Here is a 12,237-nt window from a genome sequence, read left to right as displayed (position 1 = left end):
CTCGCCGTCGTAATCCCCACCAGTTCACGTACTCAGTTGCTAACTGTCCCCTAGAATCTGTACATTCATACAAGTACTTCGGCGTCACACTGTTCCAGGATCTCTCCTGGCGCACACACATAACAAACATCGTCACATCCGCAAACCGATCATTGGGATTTTTGAAGCGTTATCTACGACATGCACCTCAGAACGTTAAGCTTCTCGCGTATAAATCCCTTATCAGACCAAAGCTAGAATATTCATCTGCTATCTGGAGTCCGCATCAAGCACATCTCATCACCACACTTGAATCAGTTCAAAATCGCGCCACGAGGTTCATCCATTCCGCTTATTCATACGACATCAGTGTAAAAGCACTTAAAGGACAATCAGGTCTAACAACTCTTGATCATCGTCGTCATATTGCCTCTGTCTGTTTCGCGTTCGCTTTGTCATTGCCCCTCCCCCCCTCCCCCCCTCCCCCACCGGCGGCATATCTTATCGCACCGGCCATTCGCTCCAAGTATTTCGTGAGCGGGTCCGCACCGTCACCTTTCTCGCATCCTATTTTCTGCGCACTGCAACGTACTGGATCGGCCTTTCCCACAAAGTAGCTGCCTCACCTGCCCATCAAGTTTTCTAAACAATTTATGTAACCATTTTAATAATATCACGTGATCACTAAACCAAATTTGTTTTCCCACCCCTTATGTATTACCCCCACCTTTAAGGTAATGAAGTGAAGTGATGCTGGACCCAGCTTCGTCCTGCGTACTTCTACTTGCGAATGCGTTTTTTTCTGCTGGTTTATTCCCCGTAACGTGCACCAACTGGCCCAAAGGGCTACGCTTCTTCAAAAAGGCTTTACAACGAAAGTGACGGCTCTTTCTACTTACCTTATACCTTAAAGCACTGCCTATATTGCAGAGAATGACATGACATAAATGGGGCACTCATTCTTGTTCTTCGCCCGAGGCATGTGATGATCAAAAATATTTGTTGTTGATTACGAGACCCAGACAAGCAGTAGTGATTTCACTTTCTCACAAGTTTCCCATGCATGCATATTTAGGCACGGCGCCACTTATGACACGAACTACGGCAAGACGGGAAATTTAGCCCCCGTTGATTGAAACTTTCGTACCACACCAGCCAACCATCAATTTCTATCTATCAATTTCCCCTCTTGTTCGCGCAGTGTTATTCAGCCTAGAAGGCCAATTTGACTGTTAAATTTATCAATTTTTTTTTTAATCTGTGGTCATAAGATGCCGCTGCGAATAAAAAAAAAACGTTTGAACAATAGGTATTACTTGTCTTCAATTTAAGGTTCTGAAAAACTTGCAGACAATAGGGTTCTAAAGTGGGAAGAGTGCAGATTACAGCTGTGAAATTTTCTTCACTGAGCAAGAGTTTGCAGCACATGTCAAACATAAACGGGAAGTACGAATTTGATCCAGCCAACTCACACATACATCCCTCCATTGAAAACATGCGTAAAACGAGAGACATCTTTCTGCCGCACTAAAATGTTTTCTGGCTTTCTGGTCTAATTTTTGCAGCTTTTTCTTTCTGCCAGCAGCAGCAAGCAGCCGTTAGCCATGCCCCTGACTTCAATTGGTTTTCTTCGCGTTGTATGAAGCACGTGCATCAGGACAAGTTAAGCAAAATGCAGGCCAAAGTTGCCGCATTGCTGTGATTATTCCTTTCTTACTGTACACACAGGACAACATGAGACGGGCCAGTGAGGGACCGTATGCTTGGCCGGATAATCGGCGACATGAAGGGTCACTCATTGTGAACTCGTAGCGCAATGACTGTCTTCAGTTGCAGTCCCCACGCTTGCAGTCGTACAGAAGAAGCGTGCTGCGCACGTCTTCAGCAACACGTCTCCTGCACTGCACGTGCAAACTTATTTGCAAGCGTGTGTAGCCACACACCCCGAGACAGAAGAGCCGCACCACAGCCGGCCGTGTGTCCCTCCCAGAGTACGCAAAGTCGTTTAAAAACTGCCGAGTCAGCCCCGATGACACCGACGGGGAGGGACAGAACGAAGAGAGACGTCGTCACTTGTGCCGCTTGTCTGTGTGCTCGGATGAAATGATCTCGCACCGCCTCCACTTCTCTGTCTGGAAGCGCACCTCGCGACTGTCCCTCCGAGGTATGGACCGCGATGGAGCCACGGGTGCCGCCTGCGAGTCGGCCGAGTCGCGTCTTGAGTCCGACGATCCGCTGAAGAAACTCAGTATAGAAGACGCCGACTTGCTCTTATTGATCTTAAAGGCCTTCTCCTCCTTCTCCTTACTGGTTAGGAACCGCCGAGAGGAGCCCTTGGACTTGCGACCCGGCGCCTCGATGGTGATTGTTACTTCCTCCTGTTGTGCTGCTGCAGCTGCCGACGACTGTGCGGCGGAAGACGGAGGCGGAGATGCGTCTCTCGTCATCTTTCTCAGAGGCCTGGCCGAGGACCTGTCCGCTTCGGCGGAGTCTGCTACGTCACCCAAGTACCCCGGTACGTCGGGAGCTGAGGGCATCTTGAGAGTGAAGGACACTTCGACGTCGTTGTCACCGCCTTCCGTGCTCCTGGGTGATGCGGAGGGCCGCCGCTCTGAGCGCCCATCGGGTGTGATGAGTATGAAAGGCACCGACTCGTCTTGCTGCTGAGTGGTAACGCGCCGCTCCCGGCCCCGGTGTGTCGTCGTCATCGGACGCATCACCACCGTCCGGAGCTCTTCTTCGGGTTCGTCCTCGTCCTCCGCGTTCGCGGCATCGAAGACTTGGTCACTGCCGTCGTCTTCTTGAGATCTGCGAGGACGCCGAACACAACTGAGATTCGAAAGCGACACGAGCAATCAATAACTTGTTCCATGAGCAAACCAACTTGAATGCTAGAAAAGGTTAGATTTCGCTCCCTATAAACGCCGATGTGTGCCTTTACAACCGCAGTGATTGTTATCTTCCAGCAAATGAAGCCTCTGCACCCAGACTTCATAAACGTCTTGGAAACTCGTTGTGCCAGCATAGCAGTTTTATCTTTGCGGATCAAAGCAATATAGGGGGCAGCTGTCCCAGTCGTGGCTGAGGCGTTGCGAGATGGTCTCATAAATACCTGAGCTTACCCTTTCGTTTGTTACTCATAACTATGCATAATCGGGTACATTCTCAAAGAAGCACCGGGTGCACCTTTAGATGCGATGCTCTGATTCTCTGGATGCATGCGTACAGTCATTGACATGGATTTTCGGGATACAGATCGGAGCGAAAAAACTTTTTTATATTCCTTCGTTAGTCGGTCAGCTTACATTTTTCCTTTGAACGAAGAAGGTATTCACCTTCGTACTACAGTTTTCATTGACTTCTTTCGATTAACCACATAAATATGAAATATTTTCGGCTAACATGTATCCCGAAAACATTGCACATTACTCTACATAGCACCTACATGCCTGCCCGTACTAAAAGATGCCCGCGAAACAAGGTGCTTCAAATCTGCATTCTACGGTCTGACAATGTAAACGACCCTTCTTTGCTTTCAGGTTCAAGACAGCGCACTCTACTGCGAAATGAATTCAGGACAACACCTATGGACACAGAAAAAGAGAATGAAGAAAGTTACCCGGGTGCGCTGTAGTACCGCCTCCTGAGGAGAATTTCGAGGTCCTCAGGGCTCTCAATGAGCAGCCTTTTGTAAAGACTGTCCAAGTCCTCGGCCGAGACCTACGCCAGACAACATGCAGATAAATAGAACAGGGATAGTACAGCTTTCACGGAGGCTCGCGCTTACAAAGACAAACTCTTTCTATGCCTTCTCAAATTCAAATTCGGGGCTCACCTTGAAAAGTTCTTCGTAGTTTTCTATCAGTTGCCGCACGACCAAGATAACGTCGCAGCGCTCCTCCACCCTCTCCAGGTTTTCCACAATAAACTTGTCCTTCTCGGAAGTCTTGCTGAAGCGTAATATGTTCGGTCCCAGCATGGTAGCCAGGTTGTGAGCATCCATCTTGTTTCCCGGGAGCTGCGACGGCATGCGGATCGCGAGTTAATAAGAATCCCAACTAAGAATGTTACTAAGAATTGCGTGTTACTAAGATCGCGTGTTACTAAGATAGCCCTACGGTTCAACCACTGGTTGTGTTGACCAAATAATGCGAAGCACACGTCTCTCGAATCCTCACAAAGGGTCAAAATGAAAGAGGATGTTCCCAAAAATTGACAGCTTGAAGCAAGCAGAAAATTTGACGGAAAAAAAACACCATTAAGTGTTATTCCGAACCATGTGCGAGAGACGCCATGCTTTAATACCATGCGCTTAAACTTGTTTCTTTGTTGTCGACGCTGATAAATCAGTACCTCATCTTGTTCAAAGCCTAATAAAAGTCATGGATGAAATCGTGTTTTTAAAGGTCGCAGAAGCCATAAAGAGCGAAGAACTAGCTCCGTGAAATCTCGTGCAGTGCCCAGATGTTCACGTTTCGAAGCCCGGATAACGGAAAATTGAAGCTTGGATGTTCGTTCTCGGTGCCGGCTCGACGTCACATGAAGGTCGCCGAACGAGAGCGAGGAACATTGCGTGCTTGATATTTTCCGTGTAATAGCGGTGTTGCTACAGTGCCGATGGCCAATTCGGTGTGCTCTCAGAGGCGAAGACAGACCAGGGATTCACGGGGGAGGTAGATATTGTGCTGTGCCAGCGTACTCTATCTTAGTGAGCCTCCTCGTGAACTGTTCTTTGATCTTGTTATGAGAGTGGAAGCTAGGCATGTGAGCATATGCGCTGTTCATGAGTGATATATTTATACATTTGTTAAGTTTGGGCTGATGTAAAATGAAGTGCCCTGCCCGCACCGTCTTGCGACACAACGATAGTGAGAATCGAGAACACCCCTCGGTGTATAACCCTATGGAGCGCCTATACCGTCTCGACTCGCATATGGCTGCCGTGCGGTAACTCGTACCCCGCTCCAAATGTCGAGTCCTCGCTAACGACAAGGACAGTGTTTCCCTTCACTTCTATTTTACAACTACCTCGCAGCTAATTCAAATCTCCGAGGCAAGGGTGCAGCAGCAACGGCGATGGCCAAAACGGTACGCTTTTTGAGGCGACAGAACTAGGCAAATTAGCTATCCTTATGCCTAGATGCAGATGCTATGCACATTTCTTTTATGTTTATTCTCAAGACTACTGTATTGCTGCCAGAACAAGGGCTTTGACCGTGTCAAGCTGTCAAACAGAAGCTTTTACTTCGAGCTAAAGCCAGCATTGTACCATCAAGGCAAAATAAAATTAATTGAATTGAATGGGACAAACCGGAAACATCCAGCGAGAATCTCATAGGTTAAGGGCGCGTGCACTTCTGGCGAGGAGCCAGATCTTTACTTCAGCAGATCCGAGCAACGAGACAACAGGCACATGCATTTATCTTTGCGCGACGCTTGCCACCATCGCGTACATGTTCACGGGAGTTTTCGCATACGTGGAGGTCAGCTTTGACTGTTCGGAGGCGAGAACTGCATGGGTCCCTCACTGACCAGTTCTGTATTGCGAATGAAGCATCACTTCCGTAGTTTTTGAAATAAAACCGCTTGCCCGGCCGCACATTTCGTATTGGTATAAATTGGGAAGCGAAGTAAGCAAAGCTTCTAACCAAAATGATTACTCCCATTAGCAAGTTTAATGAGTATTCATTCCAGCTAATACGCGTAAAGTGCAAACCTCTTCAGCGTAGGACAACACTCGTGAGGAACCAAAGCGCATACTGGACGTTTCCGAGCGGCATATAAATGAATGTATCTGTACTGATATGTAAAACACTTAACACATCCTCAGACACCATAATAGATGCTCATATGCCTTGCAAGCAAACATTATGAGGCAACTAAAGATTTCTTAAGAATTATACGGTCTGCATTTCCTTTTAGCGTTTGCGTGAGTTCCGTCAAGGAACTCATCAGCACACCACCCGACCCTCGTCTGTGGTTTGACTTATGAAGGTGGTACTTGCTTCTTATTGGAGACGTGACCTCTATGACGTCAACGTGGTCATAAATGCGTCAGTGTTTCGTCTCTGCCTGCGACGGGGTTTATGTGTGACGGGAACTCATTAATATTAGTAGGCAGCGAATGTCACGCTTTATTGTATTCAATTCCAGGGGCGCCCACATAAAACGGGGGTTGGAAGTTAGAGAATTCCTTCGGATTCGCCTGTCTGCCTTCCCACAGTTTCAATTGTATGGTGCTGGCATTCATTGAATTGGTAGTAATTACATCGACTGCCTTTATTTCCGGGTTGAATGCACTTGGATGAGGCATTAAGAGGTGCCAATATACTTTGTGCCTGCAGCGTCTACGAGTCGAGGGTACTACATTGTACCGTTCCGTAGCGCTCCTCTTCAGCGCGAAGCGGCAGCGCACTCACGGGCTGCCCGGTGGACGACTTCTTGTCCACCGCGTGGTCAGCCACGGTGTTGAGGAACTTGAGGAGCGCCCACAGGGTGTCCCTGCTGTGCGTGGGAAGAAGCCGCACCAGCTGTCGCAGAATGTCCAGCTGCTTGCTACGCTCTGCCACGCCTGCGGGAAAGAGGCGCCGGTCGAGCGATAACCATCAGCCGCATCAGCCCGGCTACGTCTATTACTACACACAGCGTGAAGTAGTGCCATCTTTTCATCTATCTTCTACCTTTACCTTCTGAATGTTGATGTTGGCGCATTGATCGCACGCGTCCCACTTACCGCAGCTGAATGAAACCGTAGAACTCTCCACTTTCTGCTTATTCTACGGTTCAGCTGCGTGGCCTCCTTTTATGTCGAAGTGATGTTCGCCCTTGATCCGCGTTCATAGGATTTCGTTCAGCGGTTCTGGTTTGATTTATGAGTTTTAACGTTCCAAAGGACTCGGGCTATGAGAGATGTCGTAAAGGAGGGATCAGAAAATTTCTACCAGCTGGGGTTCTTTAACGTGCACCGAAATCGTACAGCCCACGGTAGCCTAGATTTTCGCCTCCATTGAAAAACTGCCGCCGTGGCCGGGATTATGCCGCCTCCTTGGGCATAGCAGTCGAGTGCCCTAACCACTGCACCACGTGTTCTGCTGTTGTAACTCTACAGTAGGGACACGCTATAGAGGCAACACCGCTTCCTCCGCACTGTGAGAACTCAGTGCGCAACTGATATTTTGCTCATCAAGCCCCAAGTGAGGTTTTCACTTCACTGCGAAAATAAGGCAATATTATTCGATCGAAAGGTAATATTGTCTTGTGTTTAGCTCAGGTAATTCTTATTAGATATGAGTCTGCTGAAGAACCAAATGCTTGCAAATTACAGTGCGTCTGCAGCGACCCCTTAAACCGGCCATATTTTCATGGCCAAAATCGCGAAAAACGCAAAAAAAGACTGCAGACTTGTCATCGGTTGAAAAACATGTTATGTATGTATGTATGTATGTATGTATGTATGTATGTATGTATGTATGTATGTATGTATGTATGTATGTATGTATGTATGTATGTATGTATGTATGTATGTATGTATGTATGTATGTATGTATGTATGTATGTATGTATGTATGTATGTATGTATGTATGTATGTATGTATGTATGTATGTATGTACGTACGTACGTACGTACGTACGTACGTACGTACGTATGTATGTATGTATGTATGTATGTATGTATGTATGTATGTATGTATGTATGTATGTATGTATGTATGTATGTATGTATGTATGTATGTATGTATGTATGTATGTATGTATGTATGTATGTATGTATGTATGTATACTCTCAGGGCTTATAGGAAGCATTACACAGGTGAAGCGCTTTTGTACAAGATTATATATAAAGAAATACAAACAAGGCGAAGAACATAAATAATTTGGGAAAAGACAAATCAGCAAAAAAGTGCAGGCACATCAGCAGTAACAAAGCAAAATAGATAAAATTTCAGCATATGAAAGAAAGAGAAATAAATGAGGAAAAAAACCAACGGCACTAAATGGGAACGCGGCAGTCAGAAAACTTTTATATCGGAATAAATGCGCTTTGTAATGTGTTTGTAGCTTGCAATAACTTCTATCTTTGAAGATTTCTCCGATATAATTCGAAAACGAAAACTGAATCTCTGGAACAGCATTTTATAGGAAAGAAAACATGCGGTCAAAACGAGGTCTTGATTTTCGACAAACTCAGAATAGGTGGCGTCTTGTACGCTTGGAACGGTACCACTAACAAACGATATCCTATGCTAAAAGATGCCCGTGAGAGAACAGCCTCTGCTACCATGACTAAACAGGACTGACATCCAAGTAATAAAAAGTTTCACTTGCTTAATATTAACGCACGTAGCCGAGTGAATAAGATTTCGGACTTCGAACACATCTTGATTGAGCACCACCTCGACATAGTGGTAGTTACAGAAACTTGGCTAAACCCGGACATTTTAGAAAATAAAATTTATCCGCCTGGCTACAATGTTCTAAGAACAGATCATGCTAGCAGGGGTGGTGGCATCGTTATTTATATTAATGTTCGTATAAACTACTGTGCCATTACTAATCCACCTAGAATAGAATCAGTGTGGTGCAAAGTATTTTAAGGCTGTAAAGAACTATTTATTGGAGCCGTCTTCTTTCCGTCTGGTACCAAAGATACAGTTTTAGAAAAAGGGAATGACTTTCTGCAAGCATTACGTGCACAAGACCAGCATGTTGTTATAGCAGGTGACTTTAAATGATTACGAGTCTGCTAAACTATTATGCTTTCACTACGGGCTGCGCCAAATAGTGATCATACGCGTATTCAAGACAGTTGCAGTGAAATTCTAAATCTTCTCTTCCTTACTAATGGTGTGCGTTTGGAAGAGGCTCTGCTAACCCTGCTGTGCTCCTTCGGGGGCTTAAAGTTTCGAACAATAATGGCCTGCAAAGGCCAGCTCACAATGAACTGTATCCACACAAAAAAAAGGGGGGCCACAGAATGGGCTTTTGCCGCGCGAGGCGGACTTATTGTTGTCCGATGGCGGAACGGATCACTGCCACATCGGAGCAACTAATTGGGACCTATGACCCCTTTCCCAAACATTTCACCCCAAAGAGCCGAGCACCAGGCCGGGAGAAAGCTTGTACCGATTGAAAAACCGGCGGGTACCCGGCGGCACCAGGGATCGAACCTGTTACCTCCCGAACACGAGGCGGATGCTGTACCACAAGGCCCAATTCGGTGATGCCCACGACTGAAATCAGCTACCTGCCGACGTGGTATCCGCAGTATCTCGCGATATATTTTCATATCTGTTTTGTATAGTTTGTGTAGCATCTAGCAATCATATTTTGGTTATGGGATTGTTGTAGCTGCTACTCTTGATATTTCCTCACTAGGCATGTACTGTCATCACTCCTACCTTGGTCCTGGAAAGCACTTGTAGTATGTAATAAATAAAATAAATAAATCCGCGACCAGTGTATTTAATAGCAACGAATGACGCAGGTAGATGTTTCCACTCGTGACAGGTTCTTGGTAAGAATAATGTAAGCAGATGACTGTGCGCTGTAAAAGTACATCAGCTTAGAAACAATGATCAACATGCAGAGTGATTCTTAATATTTAAAAGCGCGAAAAACACGGAAAAACCAGTGACGATAGTATGACGTTGTTTGTCCGGTGTTTGTACCGTGTGTTTCGGGCTTTTAAATATTAGGAATGCACTGTAACCAACTCGCCAAGAAAGTTCTTTAAAATTCGGGGAGCCAAAGTGCTGGTGTAATATACCGAGCCTTCAGTATGTGGTTATTATAGTTGGTTTTGTGAAATAGGGAAAGACATGTGAGCTTTCTTCGGAAAGAAATAAGGGAAGGTCAAGTGCAGTTTTCATATTAGTGACGTAGCAGTACGATTATAATTGTTAAGAATGAAACAGACAGAACAATTTTGTACGCTTCAAGGATTTCTATTAGTGACATGACTTGGGTGCTATATTGAGCATGCATATCCGAGGATAGGACTGGCATTAGTGACTAGAGTTTTTCTTTTCTTCTTTTTTCTAGAGGTGCTAGAGCGAAGCAAATGTTGTCATTGAGATACTCAAGAATGAGTTTAGTGTTCGATGCAATGTATTCAATGCATTGATTCTACGAGAGATATGTACCTCTAAATATTTGTATGAAACAACGTGGTCAAGTGGAGTATTATAAGTAAGTAGGGCAAGCTGAGTGATTACCACAGATTCTCATTGTTTTTGATTTGGAAGTGTTTAGTTCCATCAGCAAAACCGTGCACAAGGCTGCAATGTTATTGAGATCATCATGGGGTATTGATACATCGTTACTATTTTCGATCTTGCTGTATGTGGCACAATGGTCAGCAAATATACAGATGTAACCTGATTTAGGAAGGTCATTTATGTAAATTAGGAAAATCAACGGAGCATCGAGGTACTCCCGAACCGACTAATACTTCAGAAGAGTCACTATCTTTAGTGGTAAAATATTGCATACGGTTAGAAAAAAACTCTCGAATCCAGTTTAAAACCAAAAGACCAATGTTAGCCTGCCGAGTTTAACTAGGAGTAGGTAAAATATAAAAACAACAATGGTCTTTAGTAAAGCTAGTATTCAGAAATGCGCGATCATAAGCGAATGTAAACAGTTGCGTTTCGAAATAAAATGACTTTCGGAACCCGTGTTGACTGCCATGAAAAAAAAGAACTAAAAAGAAATTGATTTTGAGAAGTCAGCGAGATGTAAGAAATTATGTGTTCAAGTATTTTACGCACTACAATTATCTATGCAGCTGGAATGGACCATTTGCGGAAAAGCTCCTGCGCATGCGCGACAAAGGCGCAACTAGCGCCCTCTGTGGGCGATTTGGTTTTGGTTGGAAAACATGACGCGCCAGCGCTGCCTAGCTGTGCATTCTCGCGCTGTACAGCGGTGGATGATTTGAGTTGCTTGTCTCGCTTTCGCCGTATGTGTGTGCCCGCGGCTCGGGAAAACTTATCACGCATTTAAAAAAAAGTCGGACACGTGAAAAAAGGCTGTCTCGATATTTCATGACTGGTCCCTGAGCGAGCGTCGTCTGCTAACGAAGCAGTGTGCTCGGTGTCCTCTTCCGCTGCTTCCTTGCGGAGCCGCTTTTGTTCTCCCCCGTTTTTTTTTTTTTTATGTCGGTGCCATAATCTATTGTTATGAGTTTTGTTTCCTGCTACAGCCACACCATTTACGGAAAAGGGGCCATCTCTGCCTTGAGAAAAGGTAGTGTAGAGCTTTGCTGGAGTGAGTTCTATACCTTACCAAGAACTATCGACTTGCAGAGTACGCCCGTGCAAGAAGAAGCATCCTAGTGCCCTCACAGAAACACTCAACAGCAGCCCTTCTACATGCTGACAGGTTTCGCTGAGCCTTGAATAAGGAGTAAAGATACGCAGCATTGTTCACTATTGCATGCAGTCTAAATAGTCATTTGACTGGAATGCCTTCTATCTAAGCTAAGCATGTGCCATGCAACAGCGACACTGGTACGTATATATAACGAGGACCACGACGACATACAAGGCGCGAAAGACGAAGCCGTGGGGTCGGTTGGGCACAACCGACCCGTTCAGTAGTAGCTGGGCGTTCTTGCTGTATTTGGTGCTTGCTGCCAAATGAACACATATTGGTTTTATAAGAGTTCTTGCATCGACAGATTCGGTGGGAAATGAATTTTATATACTTGTATAAACATCCACCGTAAATCCAAAAATACAATAGCAAGGTGCGCTATATCTGAACAGCGGGAGCACGGCAGAGTGCAGCCTACGCAGGAAGCGGTCCGTCAGTAAGCGAAGCTCTCGCGTATGAGCGCGAGCGTAGTTGAAAAAATATGAGTCGTTTACAAATCAGTAAAGCCTGGCCTACATCAGAAGCTGCAGGGACGAAGTCAGCAGGAACTCTTGCCCTACGTCAGAAAACCTAGACAAACTTTTGCGCGTGTTACAAAACAGTGCATCCCAAGTCACTGTAACACTCGTCGGCCCATTAGTGCCCATGCAATACACGTTAATTTTGTGTATCAGCATTCTGCACAAGAGAGATACACATCTTTATAAGCAAAATATCTCACCCCACAAGCAATCGCAGTGAGTTCAAACGATGTGACCCGAATCAACAGCGAACCATGGCATTGTCGCATAAACACTGCGGTCTTCATGGATTGTGCTCACTCTCATCAAAACTGATTAGTGGTATGAAGATTCAAGTTCCTGACATGGCCTTCCTCCTTTA

At 45.5% G+C, this 12,237-nt stretch overlaps 1 protein-coding gene across 5 annotated transcripts in view; it reads right to left on the bottom strand.

Moving 5' to 3' along the window:
* Positions 1 to 1,191: 1,191 nt before the first annotated feature.
* Positions 1,192 to 12,237, bottom strand: part of LOC146194037 (rho GTPase-activating protein 6-like) — a 124,405-nt gene continuing 113,359 nt past the window's right edge. Inside the window, exons 9-12 of one of the 5 annotated variants that reach the window (XM_084602943.1) lie at positions 6,399 to 6,550; positions 3,815 to 3,997; positions 3,599 to 3,699; positions 1,192 to 2,787 (exon numbers count right to left, since the gene is read on the bottom strand). In XM_084602943.1, coding sequence (XP_084459069.1) covers positions 2,049 to 2,787; positions 3,599 to 3,699; positions 3,815 to 3,997; positions 6,399 to 6,550 — 1,175 coding nt within the window. In that variant the 3' untranslated portion in view covers positions 1,192 to 2,048. Of the gene's footprint in view, positions 2,788 to 3,598; positions 3,700 to 3,814; positions 3,998 to 6,353; positions 6,551 to 12,237 lie in introns of all 5 variants that reach the window. The other 4 variants (XM_084602940.1, XM_084602939.1, XM_084602942.1 and 1 more) reach the window with 4 other exon arrangements.

The sequence above is a fragment of the Amblyomma maculatum genome, chromosome 4 (genome assembly GCF_055883805.1).
Source record: "Amblyomma maculatum isolate TAMU_Amacu chromosome 4, ASM5588380v1, whole genome shotgun sequence".
Lineage (NCBI taxonomy): Eukaryota > Metazoa > Arthropoda > Arachnida > Ixodida > Ixodidae > Amblyomma > Amblyomma maculatum.
The sequence above is the reverse complement of the archived record's forward strand: the minus strand, read 5'-3'. Positions and strand labels throughout refer to the sequence as shown.